At 43.7% G+C, this 20,452-nt stretch overlaps 1 protein-coding gene across 4 annotated transcripts in view; it reads right to left on the reverse strand.

Annotated features, from left to right (window-relative positions):
• The window catches only part of slc29a4a (solute carrier family 29 member 4a), a 20,825-nt gene extending 1,516 nt beyond the window's left edge, over positions 1-19,309 (reverse strand). The window contains exons 1-11 of one of the 4 annotated variants that reach the window (XM_065952361.1): positions 19,067-19,309; positions 17,073-17,317; positions 16,461-16,592; positions 8,044-8,157; positions 7,738-7,866; positions 6,246-6,320; positions 5,873-6,129; positions 3,542-3,662; positions 3,196-3,383; positions 1,775-2,015; positions 1-406 (exon numbers count right to left, since the gene is read on the reverse strand). The exon at positions 1-406 is cut by the window's left edge and continues 1,516 nt beyond it. In XM_065952361.1, coding sequence (XP_065808433.1) covers positions 261-406; positions 1,775-2,015; positions 3,196-3,383; positions 3,542-3,662; positions 5,873-6,129; positions 6,246-6,320; positions 7,738-7,866; positions 8,044-8,157; positions 16,461-16,592; positions 17,073-17,295 — 1,626 coding nt within the window. In that variant the 5' untranslated portion in view covers positions 17,296-17,317; positions 19,067-19,309 and the 3' untranslated portion in view covers positions 1-260. Of the gene's footprint in view, positions 407-1,774; positions 2,016-3,195; positions 3,384-3,541; positions 3,663-5,872; positions 6,130-6,245; positions 6,321-7,737; positions 7,867-8,043; positions 8,158-16,460; positions 16,593-17,072; positions 19,022-19,060 lie in introns of those variants that run through there. The other 3 variants (XM_065952360.1, XM_065952362.1, XM_065952359.1) reach the window with 3 other exon arrangements.
• Between the last annotated feature and the right edge of the window lie 1,143 nt (positions 19,310-20,452).

Genomic DNA, 20,452 nt, shown 5'->3' on the forward strand with positions numbered 1-20,452 from the left:
TAACCAACATCACCCATCTGAGACTGATTATAAATTCATTTCCTTTTGCAAAAACGTCTTTGACCTTACACAAACGGCAGCCCAAGTGCTTCCATGCATGCAGACGCCATTTTACACTCTCTGAAGTGTGGTTGGCCAGATGAGCTGCTGTTCTACACCTCACAGAAAAGTTCATCACCAGCAGGAGGATGATAAAATCTGATAACATCCAAAGTTTCTCATCCTCTGCAGCTTGATTGGAGTCTGTCAGTCTGCACCATTCAATACCCACTAGTGTTGGCAGGTGAATGAAGGTCAAGTGTGTGTAAGTGTGTTTCTGATCCTGGAGCGATGAAGCTGTAAGCTACGTATGCCACAGCAGAGCCCACCATCAGGCCAGTCATGTAGGAGACTGTCATAGTGTTTCCTGAAAACACAAAGAGCAGACGATCAAGACAGAGATAACAGAGAGACAATATGATGATAACATTAGCATTTCCTCATAAGCAAAGGGACCTGAATTAACATGCTAACATTTAGCATGTGTAATGATGAACATGAAAGAAAGGTTAAAGAAACTAAGAAGCTCCATCCATCATTGGATTCCCTCAGAGGAGCAGTCCCAACAGATTGCTTTTTTCAGAACCCTGAATTAAATTACTTATTTGAATTATTGTAAATATTATCTTTCTTCAAGACATCACTTATTTGATTGATTTAAATCTTTTCTAAGATGTTTGACAACAAAGTTTTGATAGGGACATTTCATTTATTGAAAGCAGGGCCAACGGTGTGGTAGCATTCTCACTCCAGACAATAAAAATGTTGAGACGACATCTTATGATTAAATATAGAATAATTCATCAAAAATAATCAAAGTCAAAGAGCCTGATGGGATAAAGGGTATTAAGTGGGCAGATTCAGTCACATCTTTAAATCACTTCCTAAAACACATTTTTTTGTGATTTCACCTTTTAAATATTTGTATTAATCTCTCCCTTTCTTCATTCATTTTATTGTTCTTAAACTTTTCATCCATTCTTAACCCTTCTTCTTCTGCTGCTTTCATATATTGACCGGCTCTCTTTGATTTTAACACTTTTTATCTTTGTTCTCTTTTTATTACCTGTGATGATGTGTCGTCGTCTTCTTTACTTTTATATTATAACATCAGCCAGGTGACTTTTATTTTCTTTTTATCAGTCTTTAATTGTAATATCTTTAAGCCTCCACTGCCTGTTGAGACCTGCTGATGTATATTTTCTTATGACTTGTATTTTATAAATATTATTGATGTAGATGTCTCTCTGTTTGGCCTTGATGCTGATGTTTAATGCCTTAATGAGTTCCTGCCTTTGCTTTGTCCGTCAAAGCACTTTGTGAACGTCTGTTTTTAGACGTGCTATAAGAATAAAGTTATTATTATTATTAAAATGATTATGGTTATTGGTATAATTAATAATAATAATTTATACTTTATTAATCGCGCGTGGAGAAATTCGGTTTAACACTCTGTTTAATGACCAAGCTACACAAACATAGCTAACCGACCAATATCCGGACTTGGTCCATGTTGGGACTTGAACCGGCGTCCCTGCAGACTGAGCTACTGCCACCCATGATCACTGTACATAGAAGTACAGGTCAGGGTTAAGCACAGGCCATACAACACATCTATTTTTATCCAGATGTTTTTGAAACACTAATTAAACAGAAAAAAGACAAAGCCTGACTCCATGTAGCTCTGTACTAACTATCACTACATTATGTTATCTGTCCATTCAGGTGAACCCACCTGCCAGCTCCCTCTGTTCGGGCGGCACTTTTCCAGCAGCCTGGATCATAGGAACAGATCCAAAGTACCCGTTGGTGACTCCCATAAGGAGGGAGAAGAGACAGGGCCAGGCGGGGTGGGACAGGGTGGGAGAGCTGACCGGGTAAACACACATGACGAACAGAGGGATGAAGACGACCCGCAGGCAAGAGAAGAAGAGCAGGCGACCTCCAGACCAATCGTATGGCAGCGCTGCCAGGATCTGAGGACAGAGGAAGGAAGCTGGAGGTTCAAATCTTTTCTGCTTCGTCATTGAGTATCAAAATTTAAGATTAAAATGATCTTGCCCCTTATTGAAGTTTAAACACTCTGGTGTCACAGAAGAGCTGAATTAACACAGTTTCTTTCCATCATTCTTCTGAGGTTTCATAAATGGAGAGACTCCTTTTACACTTTCACATCAGCTCAGTGATTTTTTTTTGATGAACATTTATTAAAATTATGATAATACAATGATGAACTAAGTAACTCATAAAGTATGAAAGAGAGAAAAGATGAGGTTTGATTAAAGTATTATAAATGGTGTTAACACAAATAATTTCATATGCACCTAATTATTTTTTGAATCTTTGACCTCTCAGGTAAAAGAGGTTATTGAGGCTTTATGCAACTTGTGAGGAAGACCACAGACTTTGATAGGCTTAAAAGAAGTTCCAAACTTTCATCACTGAAACATAAAGCTCATATGTAGAGGGGGGGTTAGGTCAGGACTGGGGTCGGGTTTGTCTTTTCAGTACATTTCTTTCAAAGGTGGTCAAAGTGTGTCATTATGATATAACTACATATCTTTTGATCAGGGGTCTTTAGAAGTGAAATGGAAGATGCATAATAATTCTACAGTTTATTTTCTTTGTGGTTATTTCTCAGTAAATTATAAACTGATAATTGATGAAAAACCTGGAGGCAGAGAGGTGAACACCTGTTTTTAAAATTACACTTCAAATCTCTTCTCCTTCTTTTGAAAGTGATTGTTAATAATAATTTATCTCAGCTGCTCCCTCATTTAAAATTATGGACTATTTCATGTTGGAGCATCATATACAAGACAAAAAAATGTCATTTCAATTTGAAGTATGAATTCTAACACTCAGTTAAAGCTTAGAATAAAATGGCTAGAAGCTATTGAGTTTCTTTGGCCACCTGGGAGCAGCAAAAACCAAGCTGTGAAAGGACACTTCCTTTCCTTTGAAGCTGTGGTCCAGACTAAATGTCAGGTCATAAAGTAATAACTATATATATATAAAATAACTTTTTTTCACTTAAAAAATTCTCAGAAATAATTAATAAAAATGTAATTTCAAAAAGAGGCAGAGTGTGTAATATAATGTCTTATTTACAGTCTGTTTGGTTTCTTCTTCATGGGTTACAAAACATGCACCCACCTTTCCAACAAAGTCAGACATGTTGAATGTGGCCATGATGAGGATGGGGAGCCACTCCCCTAACGTGAGGTTTCGTATCTCTGACTCAAGGCCGGGGAACAGGCACAGAGTGATGCTATAGGTCACCGCTATGGACAACATGTAGGCCCAGATCACACGTGACACCACGTAGCGATGTAGGATCATATCTGGTCAGAAAATATAGACACACAGGGGGAAGTTTAAAAACCATGAACATGCCACTACTCCCAGAAATCTCCCAGGATCACATTTTAAACTTGTACTTATTCTGTCAAAGTTAAAGGGTAATTAAGCAGAGAGGACACAGGATTAAAACAGGAAGTACCGCGGACACCGGGCCAGCTCTTCCTTATCTGGGCTTTTGGGGCATCAAAGCGAATGTACGTCCCACCTGCGATGTCCTCGACGCCTTCCTCTGTGGGGATTGGGCCTGTACCCCCGTTTCCCTGAAGACAGACACCCATTGAGGGTTTGTAAAGAAAAGATCTTTACCATAATGGAATGGCAGACTTTTTTTTCCAAACATAATGCAGTTCTGGAGAAAACCAATCACTTTTGGAAAAATAATGAATTATTAAAGTGCAAAGAACAGGTTTGGATGCATTGCATCTTCTTTTGAGTCTAACAGCACATATACCGATTTGAAAAGTTCTGTACACTACTACTCACAGAGAGTCATCACTCGTTGGTTAATAAGTGGGAGTCAAGCTGAGAGTTAAGCAATACTCACTTATGAGTAGCCCTCCAATAAACCAATGCATCCAAAGGTGTGGAAATGTTTAGAACATATATAATATTTACAAGATGAAAAATGTTTCTCTGACATCGCATACAATAATTTAAAACACATTACAAAAAAATGACAAAATTGATTCTTCTGTGTTGAGTGTGAAAATCCCCCCCCCCCCCCCTTACTTGGAGCAAGAGATTCTTTAAATTCTCCAAAATGTGCAGCAGAACCATGGTTTGTCTTATTATTGCATAGTCCATGTTGTGATTTGGCCGCTGCTTCATGTTCAGCAATACTTTTGTTGAGGGGTTTTTGGTCTAACCCACAAAGACCCCTCCCCCTAACCCACATGGGCACTGAGTATGTAAACAACACGTGTGTTACTTCAGTTTATGAAAGAGTTGATGTTGAATTTTTTGGCCAGTGGGTGGGCGACAGTGTTCAGTGTCTGATGAGTTGGAGCAGTGAGTGAAGTGGTCACACCTGAAGAAGCCAGAGGGTGGAGCAGGAAGCCAAGTTTTTAGGAGGGGGGTTTAGGGTTAGGGTTAGATGAGAGAGGGATCAGCATATACTTGTTTTAGAGCTAGGACACTGTAAAATGTGCCAATGTTTCATGACGATGTTTTTCATTTCACCTGCAATGGGGGAGAATTTGGTGAAAAAGCAGAGGCGTGGTGTTGTGGAGGAGCACTTGGATTTAACAAGGAGGCGGGCTCTGTTAGAAGGCACCACTTGCTGATGGGTGCATTCAATCCCTTTGCATCCATATGATGGAGCAAATGAACTCCCCATGCACCCCCCATCTGAGAGCCCCGAACTCTATCTGTGGAAGTCCTTCTACAGAATGATTTGGCATTAACGTTCAGAACCCTCCACAATAAGACAAACATGCTAGCATTACTGTTAGCTACTGCAGGGTTTGTGCTTTAGCTTAGATAACCTATGCTAACAACTTGGTTAGACCAAAAAGATGGATAATTTGAAAAGTTAATGTTGAAAATCATCGGAAGAATTTTGTCATAATATAAATTATCCAACACTTATCTTTCTGATAAAACTCTACGTGTCTTTTAATGGTGTTTCCTCAAAACTATTTTTAATCGTAAAATGAAAACATGACATGAAGCGTCACACGGCAAATAAACTACTTACTAAAGTCTTTATTACTTCCCTCTTCGAGTTGTTTTGAATTTGATCCTTTGACACTGTTTTATATGGCAGGCTTTAAAGAGAATCGCTGTGAGAGAGTAAGGGCTGACATCATAATGTTAGAGAGACTGGACTCACACACACTAACACACACACCGATCCATTAGTTGATTAGAGAGACTTCAGGGCCAGAAGGCACCACTCTTCCTGATTATCTCATAATATAGAGCACTGCCTTGGTTTCCCCTGGCAACCGGAACAAAGAGCTGCGTCAATCAGCCCCCAGACTCAGAACACACACTGCAGTTACACACAGTGACGTCCCTCCCACGCTTCTCTCGTACATGATGATGCACAAATACAAACAGCCTGAGGAAAAATGTCTTTCTTTGAAGGCTCTGAAGCATGAACGCAGTTTGATGATAGATTTCAGCTCTGCGTGGTCTGACTGCTCCATTTTTGAGTTGGAAGAGGATCACCAGCGTAATATATTTCTCCGTTGTCATCACTGGCCTTTTCTCTCTTGCTCTAATTAACCTTTCTGGGTTCATCTCTAATCCCCCCCCCCCCACCTTCCCCTCTCTAAGTCGTGACTCTCAGTTTCTCTGTAGGCCTTCCTCTCTCTCTCAATCTCAGGTTTTCCCTCATCGCCTTTATCTTTCTCTAACTCGTCCTTCTTAAATCTAGATTTAAGGGTTTCTGGCTGACCAACAGACCAACAGTATATTCACTGTGTGCAAATCTAGTGTTTGGTGAAGAAACTGTCAACATACTTACAAATCTAACTTCCTCTGCGGTGACATCGTGGTGAACCCTGTATCCCGTCCCATTGTCCAGTGGGTCATGACCTTTTCCTTGGGTGTGGTTGGTATAGTAGCTGACAAATTGTGAACGGCGAACCAGCAGATGGAGCATGAAGCAGAGCATCTCCATACTGATGGAGATGAGGAAGAAGATGAGCGTGTTTCTCCTCTCGTCAGAGATCAGCAGCTTGGTGAAGATTCGAGAAAGAGAGATGATGACACCTGCTGTACCTGTGAGGGACGGACAATATGAGACAGGTGAGAACAGAGAGAAAGACACAGGTCATTACAGAGGAGAACAGGAGACAGGTGAGAACAGAGGTAGGTATTTGTGTGAGTGTACTTACTCTCTCCAGTCATCACCCCCTGGGTGTATCGTTTGGGCAGCATCCCCATGTAACCATAGAAACTGGACTGCTGCACTGTGGTCGAACGAAGAAGTTTACAAGTCACTACGATTCATTTCCTATACGATTCAAGTTTCCTGAACTGAAACACAGCTCAAGAAGCTGCTCTGACCTTTACTGCCTGTGCCTTCTATGCCTCGTATTTCTCAGTCCTGTCCTTAAGAATGTAAGAGACTTGTTCATATAATGCCACCATTGCCAGCTCTGTGAACCATCATGAAACGAGGGCTCACCTGGGTTCCTCCAGTTTCTCATTATTATCTGTTTTCCAACCATTACACTTGTTTGAATGAAGTCCTTTGCTCCACAGTGAGATGTTGGCTGTGGATCACTGAGGACATAAAGCCCTGGGAAGAATTCAAAGTTTATCTGAGTAATGTCTTTTATATGTTGTTGAACCTTCAGCCAACTCTGAATCATGGGACATTCCCAGAGTAGCTGAAGAAAGGTTCTTTCAAATCTGCAGCATTTCCAACCGTCATCATCGCCCGTAAGATTGAGCCTGAACAATCTGGAGGGAGTCCAGTAATATGGATTCAAAATCTTAAATTTTTCATTTTTATATCTTTTGATCCTGTCATGATTTAGTCTTGTATTTCAGTTTAGATTCTTTTCCGGCGTTGCTTGTTTCCCTTGTGCGTTATCTTAATGTTCCTAGTTTAGTCTAGTTTGTGTTATTTGTCATTTCTTATCCTAGTGTTTTTCTTTGTTCAATTCTATATTGTTTAATTCTTGAGTTATCTGTGTCTTTAGTGTTTCTGGATTTATTTTGTAGTTTTTGTCCTCAGTGTTTCTTATCTTTCTTCCTCCCTCTGGGTGTTTCCCTCCAGTCTTGATTGCCTTCATTGTCTTCACCTGTGTCATTCGTCTCATCTGTGTCTATTTAGTCTCAGTATTCATTACCTCTTGTTGTCAGTTCATTGTTAGTTGTTGGTCTATGTCAGATTTTTCCAGTGTTAGTATTTCTCTTTTTTCTTTTGGACATTTTGGAGGAGTACATTTTTTGTTCTGCCTTTTTAGTTTGATAAATATTTAGTTGAGCTTCTGCACTTGGGTCCACCGCATTAGTTTTTTTAACGTTATGACAGATACCTTTGAAATGTTTGCACTCAGTTCACCTCCGAGCATATGATACAGGAATGATGTGTTCCTTTTTCTAACCATGCCTTACCAATTTGTCATTTTGGTTTATTCCAGGTATTAGATTCAGAATGAAGAGAAACATTTTGATTATAAGATCGACAACTCTTCTTCCATACATTGTGAAGCAGTTCTAGGGGCCAGGGGGAAGGAAGGTCCTCGTCAATCTCAAACCAGGGAGGAGCTCGTTCAGGTGGCAAAGTTCCCTGAGCTATGTGTCTCAGACAGAAGGAATAGCGATACAGTCTGACGTTAGGGTTAGGGAGAGATATGGCATTATAATGAGTCATACCTGTACATCCAAAGGCGACCACGCCTACAGACACCAGGTTGATTACGTAAGCCTGTCTGGTCGAGAACTTTGCCAACCAGACATCAAACACACTGACGAAAACCAGAGGCCCCAGAGCAAAGATATAACCTAGAGGGAGAGGGAGACAGACAGACAGACAGACAGACATGGCAGCGTCAGAGAGAAACTATCTATCAGTCAACACACTTCAGCAGATGTTCCTCTTGTTTGAGATAGGATCTATTTCTATATCAGAAGTTCCCAAAGTGAGGTACTTTTATAAAAATGTTTTGTCCTTTGACTCACCCACAGTGATCCTGGTGTGCATGCTGAGTCTCTCCACCAGCACGTTATTGAGAATAACAGCTAACAGAGCCACCAGGATGTACGTCAGGCTCATGTCGAACACGATGGACGTCCCTGAAACACAAACACTACAACCAGTAAACTTAAACCCTGAAGGTCTGTATCCACATTTTCTCAAGAGGTGCAGTTCTCTTTATGTTCAGTCATGTTAATCTGTTGTTCCTTTATCTTAACCAGCGTTAACACCTGTATGACTGCCTTCTGTGGTGTCAGTTAATGACCAGCATGTCGGTCAACAAATCCATCCATAAACTAATCCATTAACAATCCCATCTGTCAATTGGCAACAGATAGGAGACTCTTCCATGTTCAAATTTTGCTTTATCGCTACAATCAAGCTCCGCCCCTTCCACCATTGTATATTACAGTTTTTTCCAATTGCTAAAACACAGTTTTGAAAACTAGGCTGGTTTTATCAAAATAATCAACACAATTCACAAAACCACACACCCAAACTGCAAAATACCTCATATATCCTGCAAAATGAAGCACTGCAACCAAAACTACAGGTAGCATTATCAAAATCAAACGTTTGCACCAAATGGCACACACTTCATTCATATGACCAGATTTTTGTCTAACCAACCACACACTGTTGGGAAAAGCACTCTCATCTTTAGTATGCTTTGCCATAATACTAACGTAGTTCGAATTTTAGAAAATTCTTCAGATTGTTCACATGCATATAAATATTTGCAGATACACACATTTATTTTTGCAGATACACACATTTATTTTTGCAGATACACACATTTATTTATTTTTTTTTTCACCAAACAAGTCAGTGCTACATATACCAGTACAGTAAAACGAGTTGGGCTGCACTCTCTGTCCAGCCTCTCACATTGTCAGCCCGTGATGACATGATCAACTAAGGTTGCTCTGAGTTCATTTGAAAGTTGTTTTCTTCTTTGGCCATGAACTCCTCTACCAGCTCTACCTCTACCTCTACCTCTCACTCTTCCTCTACCAGCTCTTCCTCTACCTCTCACTCTTCCTCTACCTCTCACTCTTCCTCTACCAGCTCTACCTCTACCTCTCACTCTTCCTCTACCTCTCACTCTTCCTCTACCAGCTCTTCCTCTACCTCTCACTCTTCCTCTACCAGCTCTACCTCTACCTCTCACTCTTCCTCTACCAGCTCTACCTCTACCTCTCACTCTCACTCTTCCTCTACCAGCTCTACCTCTACCTCTCACTCTTCCTCTACCAGCTCTACCTCTACCTCTCACTCTTCCTCTACCAGCTCTACCTCTACCTCTCACTCTTCCTCTACCTCTCACTCTTCCTCTACCTCTCACTCTTCCTCTACCAGCTCTACCTCTACCTCTCACTCTTCCTCTACCAGCTCTACCTCTTCCTCTACCAGCTCTTCCTCTACCTCTCACTCTTCCTCTACCAGCTCTACCTCTACCTCTCACTCTTCCTCTACCAGCTCTTCCTCTACCTCTCACTCTTCCTCTACCAGCTCTTCCTCTACCTCTCACTCTTCCTCTACCAGCTCTTCCTCTACCAGCTCTTCCTCTACCTCTCACTCTTCCTCTACCAGCTCTTCCTCTACCTCTCACTCTTCCTCTACCAGCTCTTCCTCTACCAGCTCTTCCTCTACCTCTCACTCTTCCTCTACCAGCTCTTCCTCTACCTCTCACTCTTCCTCTACCAGCTCTTCCTCTACCAGCTCTTCCTCTACCTCTCACTCTTCCTCTACCAGCTCTACCTCTACCTCTCACTCTTCCTCTACCAGCTCTTCCTCTACCTCTCACTCTTCCTCTACCTCTCACTCTTCCTCTACCAGCTCTACCTCTACCTCTCACTCTTCCTCTACCTCTCACTCTTCCTCTACCAGCTCTTCCTCTACCTCTCACTCTTCCTCTACCAGCTCTACCTCTACCTCTCACTCTTCCTCTACCAGCTCTACCTCTACCTCTCACTCTTCCTCTACCAGCTCTACCTCTACCTCTCACTCTTCCTCTACCAGCTCTACCTCTACCTCTCACTCTTCCTCTACCAGCTCTACCTCTACCTCTCACTCTTCCTCTACCTCTCACTCTTCCTCTACCTCTCACTCTTCCTCTACCAGCTCTACCTCTACCTCTCACTCTTCCTCTACCAGCTCTACCTCTTCCTCTACCAGCTCTTCCTCTACCTCTCACTCTTCCTCTACCAGCTCTACCTCTACCTCTCACTCTTCCTCTACCAGCTCTTCCTCTACCTCTCACTCTTCCTCTACCAGCTCTTCCTCTACCTCTCACTCTTCCTCTACCAGCTCTTCCTCTACCAGCTCTTCCTCTACCTCTCACTCTTCCTCTACCAGCTCTTCCTCTACCTCTCACTCTTCCTCTACCAGCTCTTCCTCTACCAGCTCTTCCTCTACCTCTCACTCTTCCTCTACCAGCTCTTCCTCTACCTCTCACTCTTCCTCTACCAGCTCTTCCTCTACCAGCTCTTCCTCTACCTCTCACTCTTCCTCTACCAGCTCTTCCTCTACCTCTCACTCTTCCTCTACCTCTCACTCTTCCTCTACCAGCTCTTCCTCTACCTCTCACTCTTCCTCTACCTCTCACTCTTCCTCTACCAGCTCTTCCTCTACCTCTCACTCTTCCTCTACCAGCTCTTCCTCTACCTCTCACTCTTCCTCTACCTCTCACTCTTCCTCTACCAGCTCTTCCTCTACCTCTCACTCTTCCTCTACCAGCTCTACCTCTACCTCTCACTCTTCCTCTACCAGCTCTACCTCTACCTCTCACTCTTCCTCTACCAGCTCTACCTCTACCTCTCACTCTTCCTCTACCAGCTCTACCTCTACCTCTCACTCTTCCTCTACCTCTCACTCTTCCTCTACCTCTCACTCTTCCTCTACCAGCTCTACCTCTACCTCTCACTCTTCCTCTACCAGCTCTACCTCTTCCTCTACCAGCTCTTCCTCTACCTCTCACTCTTCCTCTACCAGCTCTACCTCTACCTCTCACTCTTCCTCTACCAGCTCTTCCTCTACCTCTCACTCTTCCTCTACCAGCTCTTCCTCTACCTCTCACTCTTCCTCTACCAGCTCTTCCTCTACCAGCTCTTCCTCTACCTCTCACTCTTCCTCTACCAGCTCTTCCTCTACCTCTCACTCTTCCTCTACCAGCTCTTCCTCTACCAGCTCTTCCTCTACCTCTCACTCTTCCTCTACCAGCTCTTCCTCTACCTCTCACTCTTCCTCTACCAGCTCTTCCTCTACCAGCTCTTCCTCTACCTCTCACTCTTCCTCTACCAGCTCTTCCTCTACCTCTCACTCTTCCTCTACCAGCTCTACCTCTACCTCTCACTCTTCCTCTACCAGCTCTTCCTCTACCTCTCACTCTTCCTCTACCTCTCACTCTTCCTCTACCAGCTCTTCCTCTACCTCTCACTCTTCCTCTACCAGCTCTTCCTCTACCTCTCACTCTTCCTCTACCTCTCACTCTTCCTCTACCAGCTCTTCCTCTACCTCTCACTCTTCCTCTACCAGCTCTACCTCTACCTCTCACTCTTCCTCTACCAGCTCTTCCTCTACCTCTCACTCTTCCTCTACCTCTCACTCTTCCTCTACCAGCTCTTCCTCTACCTCTCACTCTTCCTCTACCAGCTCTTCCTCTACCTCTCACTCTTCCTCTACCAGCTCTACCTCTACCTCTCACTCTTCCTCTACCAGCTCTACCTCTACCTCTCACTCTTCCTCTACCAGCTCTTCCTCTACCTCTCACTCTTCCTCTACCAGCTCTACCTCTACCTCTCACTCTTCCTCTACCAGCTCTACCTCTACCTCTCACTCTTCCTCTACCTCTCACTCTTCCTCTACCTCTCACTCTTCCTCTACCAGCTCTTCCTCTACCTCTCACTCTTCCTCTACCAGCTCTTCCTCTACCAGCTCTTCCTCTACCTCTCACTCTTCCTCTACCAGCTCTTCCTCTACCTCTCACTCTTCCTCTACCAGCTCTACCTCTACCTCTCACTCTTCCTCTACCAGCTCTACCTCTACCTCTCACTCTTCCTCTACCTCTCACTCTTCCTCTACCTCTCACTCTTCCTCTACCTCTCACTCTTCCTCTACCTCTCACTCTTCCTCTACCAGCTCTTCCTCTACCAGCTCTTCCTCTACCTCTCACTCTTCCTCTACCAGCTCTTCCTCTACCAGCTCTTCCTCTACCTCTCACTCTTCCTCTACCAGCTCTTCCTCTACCTCTCACTCTTCCTCTACCAGCTCTACCTCTACCTCTCACTCTTCCTCTACCAGCTCTTCCTCTACCTCTCACTCTTCCTCTACCTCTCACTCTTCCTCTACCAGCTCTTCCTCTACCTCTTCCTCTACCAGCTCTACCTCTACCTCTCACTCTTCCTCCACTCTTCCTCTACCTCTCACTCTTCCTCTACCTCTCACTCTTCCTCTACCAGCTCTTCCTCTACCTCTCACTCTTCCTCTACCAGCTCTTCCTCTACCTCTCACTCTTCCTCTACCAGCTCTACCTCTACCTCTCACTCTTCCTCTACCAGCTCTACCTCTACCTCTCACTCTTCCTCTACCAGCTCTACCTCTACCTCTCACTCTTCCTCTACCAGCTCTACCTCTACCTCTCACTCTTCCTCTACCAGCTCTACCTCTACCTCTCACTCTTCCTCTACCTCTCACTCTTCCTCTACCTCTCACTCTTCCTCTACCAGCTCTACCTCTACCTCTCACTCTTCCTCTACCAGCTCTACCTCTTCCTCTACCAGCTCTTCCTCTACCTCTCACTCTTCCTCTACCAGCTCTACCTCTACCTCTCACTCTTCCTCTACCAGCTCTTCCTCTACCTCTCACTCTTCCTCTACCAGCTCTTCCTCTACCTCTCACTCTTCCTCTACCAGCTCTTCCTCTACCAGCTCTTCCTCTACCTCTCACTCTTCCTCTACCAGCTCTTCCTCTACCTCTCACTCTTCCTCTACCAGCTCTTCCTCTACCAGCTCTTCCTCTACCTCTCACTCTTCCTCTACCAGCTCTTCCTCTACCTCTCACTCTTCCTCTACCAGCTCTTCCTCTACCAGCTCTTCCTCTACCTCTCACTCTTCCTCTACCAGCTCTTCCTCTACCTCTCACTCTTCCTCTACCAGCTCTACCTCTACCTCTCACTCTTCCTCTACCAGCTCTTCCTCTACCTCTCACTCTTCCTCTACCTCTCACTCTTCCTCTACCAGCTCTTCCTCTACCTCTCACTCTTCCTCTACCAGCTCTTCCTCTACCTCTCACTCTTCCTCTACCTCTCACTCTTCCTCTACCAGCTCTTCCTCTACCTCTCACTCTTCCTCTACCAGCTCTACCTCTACCTCTCACTCTTCCTCTACCAGCTCTTCCTCTACCTCTCACTCTTCCTCTACCTCTCACTCTTCCTCTACCAGCTCTTCCTCTACCTCTCACTCTTCCTCTACCAGCTCTTCCTCTACCTCTCACTCTTCCTCTACCAGCTCTACCTCTACCTCTCACTCTTCCTCTACCAGCTCTACCTCTACCTCTCACTCTTCCTCTACCAGCTCTTCCTCTACCTCTCACTCTTCCTCTACCAGCTCTACCTCTACCTCTCACTCTTCCTCTACCAGCTCTACCTCTACCTCTCACTCTTCCTCTACCTCTCACTCTTCCTCTACCTCTCACTCTTCCTCTACCAGCTCTTCCTCTACCTCTCACTCTTCCTCTACCAGCTCTTCCTCTACCAGCTCTTCCTCTACCTCTCACTCTTCCTCTACCAGCTCTTCCTCTACCTCTCACTCTTCCTCTACCAGCTCTACCTCTACCTCTCACTCTTCCTCTACCAGCTCTACCTCTACCTCTCACTCTTCCTCTACCTCTCACTCTTCCTCTACCTCTCACTCTTCCTCTACCTCTCACTCTTCCTCTACCTCTCACTCTTCCTCTACCAGCTCTTCCTCTACCAGCTCTTCCTCTACCTCTCACTCTTCCTCTACCAGCTCTTCCTCTACCAGCTCTTCCTCTACCTCTCACTCTTCCTCTACCAGCTCTTCCTCTACCTCTCACTCTTCCTCTACCAGCTCTACCTCTACCTCTCACTCTTCCTCTACCAGCTCTTCCTCTACCTCTCACTCTTCCTCTACCTCTCACTCTTCCTCTACCAGCTCTTCCTCTACCTCTTCCTCTACCAGCTCTACCTCTACCTCTCACTCTTCCTCCACTCTTCCTCTACCTCTCACTCTTCCTCTACCTCTCACTCTTCCTCTACCAGCTCTTCCTCTACCTCTCACTCTTCCTCTACCAGCTCTTCCTCTACCTCTCACTCTTCCTCTACCAGCTCTACCTCTACCTCTCACTCTTCCTCTACCAGCTCTACCTCTACCTCTCACTCTTCCTCTACCAGCTCTACCTCTACCTCTCACTCTTCCTCTACCTCTCACTCTTCCTCTACCTCTCACTCTTCCTCTACCAGCTCTTCCTCTACCTCTCACTCTTCCTCTACCAGCTCTTCCTCTACCTCTCACTCTTCCTCTACCAGCTCTTCCTCTACTACCAGCTCTACCTCTCACTCTTCCTCTACCAGCTCTTCCTCTACCTCTCACTCTTCCTCTACCAGCTCTACCTCTCACTCTTCCTCTACCAGCTCTTCCTCTACCTCTCACTCTTCCTCTACCAGCTCTTCCTCTACCTCTCACTCTTCCTCTACCAGCTCTACCTCTACCTCTCACTCTTCCTCTACCAGCTCTACCAATACCTCTCACTCTTCCTCCCCCTCTCATTCTCACCCTCCCTCTTCTCTTCCTCTCTCTGCAACGTCTTCCCTTCTTGTTGTAAAAAAAAAGGTGCTCACTTGTGGTCTTTTCATAGTACTTACTTCCTGATTGAAGTGATAACAATTAACCATTGAGGTGTTTGGCCAGGTGGCACATACATTGGCCAATTAGCTCATGTAGTGTCATTTTGAATGGCAGTGTTTTGAAATGGCAAACATGTGACTTTATGTCAGATTGTTGTGTCTTATGCAGAGAACCGTGTTCAGTGCATTTAAAAAGTGCCATTTTGAATTGCAAAATGTGTGTAAAGCAGAAAATGTGTTTAGACTTTTGGAGACTTCAGAAGAAGTTTTGCTCTCTGTGTGTCAGTTTAAATAATTGTGCTATGCATGTCATTTTAGTGTGTTAACGATTGGATAAAACTGTAACACCGAAACTGCAACAATGTGATATTGGTGTCTCTCTGTGTGATGTCACATTAAGTTGAGTCACTACGAGTCACGAAAGGCTAACGTGTTCAATGGGGTGTGTTCAGTAAGTCAAGGCTAAAAGTCAGTCATGTGGGGGTTCTTTAACGTTAGTGATACGACATGGTTATTGTGAAACTGAGCCCGTCACCCACCACCACATGCCTCAAACACTCACACGACACAGCCATCATTGCCATGCTCACCGACAAAATCTCTGTCCTGGACTATCACAAACTTCACTCAGTGGTATGGTATGCATTTTGTTGAAACTTTATGTGAATTTAATGATTAAGTATGTATATTGTTACTTTAATCATTATATTGGTTTGAGATCCTTGGTTAATTTGAATGACTTTGTTTGTTTGAGAATCAAGTAACGGTAACATTTATTCTTTAGGAAAACTTTGAGGGGAAATGTTGATTGGGATTTGTTTGAGACTAATGCATGTCTTTTCTGTTTATCTTGAAGGTTATCAACCTATTCCATTCCCTCATATTCCATCATTCTGTTTACGTCCATTGAAACCATCAAACCCAAAACCATCTTCAAGAAAATAAAAATCAAAGAATAAGAATTGAGTTGTCCTTTGCATCCTTCAGCAGTTGATCAAGCAGTTTTTCAAGTTTGGGCAGAGTTGTGGTCACAAAAACACAGAACTTGACAGTCATCCTCAAACTGAAAGGACTCAATGTTGCCCCCTGTTTCCTCCTGCTGCTCTATCAGAGCATGATCCAGCCCATCTTACTGTACTGCTCCACCTGCTTCTTCAACATGTTATCTGTAAAAAACAAGGCCAAACTCACCACTGTCTCCCCACTCCCAACCTAACAGGGCCATCACACAATTGCAACCTCAATAGAAGAGGACATCACACACCCACTGAACACTCACCTCCCCCCACTTCCCTCAGGACGGATGTATAGAGCACTGAGGTGCAGAATAGCTCGCCTCACTGAACAGGCCGGAGAGGGAACTCTTGACTCTTGTCTTACTCTGTTTGTGTTACACTCTGTGTTCTGTCTATGTATGTTCTTTGGTGGGACTTGTCTGTTTAGACAGACATTTCCCCATGGGGACAATAAAGTCTACAGTCTTATTGGACGGCTGCTCATATAAAGCAGGTCGGCAAACATGTGTAATGTCAACACCTTGAAACTTGTGGTGCAGGTAGTCCACATCAGTGATGAAGCTGTTGTAGGGAAGCAGGAAGCCAACTCCAGCTAACAGCATCGCAAAGTATATACCATGGTAACGGTCATCAGGGATTGGCTCCTCGAAGTCTAACAGAAGAAAACAGTTAATATTAAAATGAAGAACCAATCGGAACCCTTCAATACACCTGTTTGAAGTCTGAAAATAGGATCTGCAGCTAATAAGGATAAATAAGGCTAAACCAGCGGCACTGCTAGCTTAGCTTCAGTTACAGAGCAGCTAATGCAGCAGCAGAGTTAGCACTGCTAGCTTAGCTTCAGTATTATTAGTTTTAGTGTATACCTGGGGGTTAGGGCTAGTAAGGGTAAGTCTAATATATTTTATCAGAAGGAAGCTAAATGCTAACATAAGCTAACTTAAGCTGTTAGGTGTGACTGCATCTGTATATAGGCTATAGGTATATTTCTTAAGGTTGAATTTAAAAAAACAGCAAAAGGCCAACAAGTTATTCATGACATATAAAATATAAAACATTAAAACATTTATGTATTGTTCATGATATTCAGATTTTACTGTCACACACATACAGTAAGAATAGAAAGTCTCACCTGGCTCAGACAGAGCCAGCACTCCTCTCTCAGGGGCGTTTTTACTGATCTCGTCCTCCTCCAGCTGGTACGAGTCAAAGCTGAAGCTCTGCACCACGCCACTCTCTCTCCCCTCCCTCCCTGCATCCCTCCATCCAATTCGTCCTCCATCCCTCCACACCTCCCTCTCCTCGGGCGTCTGGACCGGTGTGGGCCTGCGGCGCTCCGCTCCCACCGAGCCCATCTCAGCACTTCAGGTATACACCCTTACACACACATACACACATATACACACATATACACAAGCACCCCTCTTTATACTATCAGTTACACCTTCATGGGATTGTTCATGTTAAAAATAATCACTGCTTCATGCCTGGGAGGAGAGGAAAGATCTGCAAAGAGACACACACATCAATAAAGATTGATTAATTGGTTGATTGATTGATGGAAGTGGAGTCCAGATGTGCTCTAATTCTACACACTCTCTCCTTTCAAAAATGAGTGAACTATTTTAAATTGTACATGTCGTCGACAGATGTGTAAATTCTTTGAATAATTGTCTCCCAGGTTTCATCTGAAATGTGCTCATGTGTTTTAAGTGGAATTAAAGGTACAGAATGATATTGGTGGAGAAGGTTAAGATAATCTGCTTGAAGTCTGTCCCCATTTTGAAAATCTAACAGGGATGTTAGAGATACAACAATAACAGTGTGAGGCCACAAAGCTCCGCAGTTGTAGATATGTATGAAAATTAGATCTAGGGATACCACATTTGTTTGCCAGAGATCCTGCAGAGACAATATTATGACATTAATCAGAGGTGTTTACATCTCACATCCAATACCAGTGCTCTAATATTGTCAGCCCAATAAAGAAGATGAGGGAGTACCAGACCACCATAAGCACGAGGTCTCTGCTGGATATATTTCCATACACGCAGGGTTTTGTTAATCCATAAACCTGATATAAGACTTCATATGGAGCTTAAGAAACATTTGGTCAGAAACACAGGGAGATTTTGAAACAGAAAAACCTAGGCAATATGTTCCTCTTCATTGTATGGACCCTTACCAATCAGGGAGAGGTTCAACAAAACAGATCATCCCACTCCACCCGGTCAAAAACCTTTTCTGCATAAAGAGACAGTAAAACAATATTGGATGGAGTGGGATCATAAAGAATATTTAAAAGGCACCTGATATTCAAAAAGGAATATCAGTTCTTTATGAAGCCTGTTGATAAACAACCCTTATCCTTTATATGTAAAAAGAAACAAAAACTAAAGTAATCACAATTTCAAGGCCCCCAGAGTGATGAGCTGGCCAACTAAAAGTCTAAAATCCAAGGACACATTTAGGACCATAAAAGATGGAAAGAGCAGTAAATCATCCGTTAAAGAAACTAGAACCAACCATTGTTCCAAATCATCACTGAAACCATTCATTTGTTAGCATTACAGTCGACAATTCATTTTCTATTTTTGCACTAATAGATTGATTGAGCAATCATTAAAAAAATGTTTCGCGATAAATGTCTTGTTGTTGAAATAATAATGTAGCTGTATCATGCAAAGTGTCATCTTGTTGATTCAGAGTAAACACACGTCTGTCCTCCCAGCAGCTGAAACTCTGCTCAGTAACCTGACAACTCCTACATACTGCGTTTGAAAATAAGGCTGCAGCCTCAGTTTTTTAAATCAAATTATGATGAGTTTAAAGAGGAAGAAAAATCCCTTCAGGCAGAAACCATCGAATGAATCTTCAGATTAAACACGTCAACATCACGTGTTTCTACTGTTAGAAATAAAATACTGTGGTCATTGACAGAAATGGACTCATGGAGAGGAGCACACAAAGATGCTCTGATGTTCAGGTTTCTCTCCTCAAATCAAACTGAAAACCATCCAAATATAAATCAAGAAATGTTCAAATCTGGCTTCTACATGATGTTTTTGTTTCAGCTCGTCCTCCGTCTGACGGAAACACAACAACAGGTTATTAACGGACCTTTACCTGCTCTCTCTCTCTCTCTCTCTCTCTCTCTCTCTCTCTCGTCAGCCTCCCCCGCCTCTTTTCTCTTTTGTTTGTTTTTACAGCAGTCCGAGTGGGAGTCCTTTCTGCAGCGGGAGGCTCAGGGAGGTGGATGGTGTCTTTGCCTTCCAAATTTAGTCTCTAATCACCGCCATCTCCATCTGACTGAACAGACGCTCCGCTACCGACCTTCACAACGCAACATCCAGCAGCAGCAGCAGCTAGAGGAGGGGAGGGGGAGGGGGGAGGGGGAATAGCAGAGAGGGGGGGGAGAGGAGAGGAGGAGGAGAGTAGGGGGGAGGAGGGGAGGGGAGGGGGAGAGGAGGGGGGAGGGGAGAGCATGTGAACTCAGTCATCAATAAATCTAAACATGCTCCAAATAAAGTTAGCTTTCCATTTACCCCCTTTTACATAAAAAATAATCTAAAAACACACAACTGTATTTTGTAGTGATGTACAATGGCCACACGAGGGCAGTATCCATATTTTAAGGGCTGTATAGCAACCGTGTTCAAATCACTACTGCATTATTTCTAAATAAATCCTAATGAAGACATGAAGAAGAGACTGAATCTAATGAGTGAGTAACTAAAGGTATGAATCTGTACGGGCTACCTTTAGATGAAGGCGTGGTCACTGTGTGGTGAAACATTTACTTTCTTACAGTCAGCCGTTAGTCTGTGAGAGCATCCATCCACCAGCAGGGGGCGTCTTCCTCTACACAACAACACTGAAACCTTCTTCACTCCTCAGCTCCTCTTCGGTTGGGTTCTTTTTATATTTATATAAAGGTATTAAATGCTGCGCTGCTGACTGTGTGAAAAGATCATTTTAGTCCAAATGAATCCATAAAGTAAATCAATCTGTTTCCAGTCACAGAAGCAAACAGCAGTGATCTGTGATTGAGCGTCCTCACTTTATTTATAAAACAAATATTTGACATGTTTCCACAAACACATTCTGTACATTCATCTCATCTTCCTAAAATCGTGACGCTCACAGGGGTGTTTTTATTTTACTTCTTCAAATGAGCTTTACTGACAGATCAGCATCCATGTTGCCAAAGCAGTACAGAACAATTCTAATCAACAAACGATTGTCTCTCTCTGTCTCTCTCTCTGTCTCTCTCTCTCTCTCTCTCTGTCTCTCTCTCTGTCTCTCTCTCTGTCTCTCTGTCTCTCTGTCTCTCTCTCTCTGTCTCTCTCTCTGTCTCTCTGTCTCTCTGTCTCTCTCTCTCTGTCTCTCTCTCTCTCTCTCTCTGTCTCTCTCTCTGTCTCTCTCTCTCTCTCTCTGTCTCTCTCTCTGTCTCTCTGTCTCTCTCTCTGTCTCTCTCTCTCTCTCTCTCTCTCTCTGTCTCTCTCTCTGTCT

Source organism: Labrus bergylta, unplaced genomic scaffold (assembly GCF_963930695.1).
Source record: "Labrus bergylta unplaced genomic scaffold, fLabBer1.1 SCAFFOLD_190, whole genome shotgun sequence".
Taxonomy (NCBI): Eukaryota; Metazoa; Chordata; class Actinopteri; order Labriformes; family Labridae; genus Labrus; species Labrus bergylta.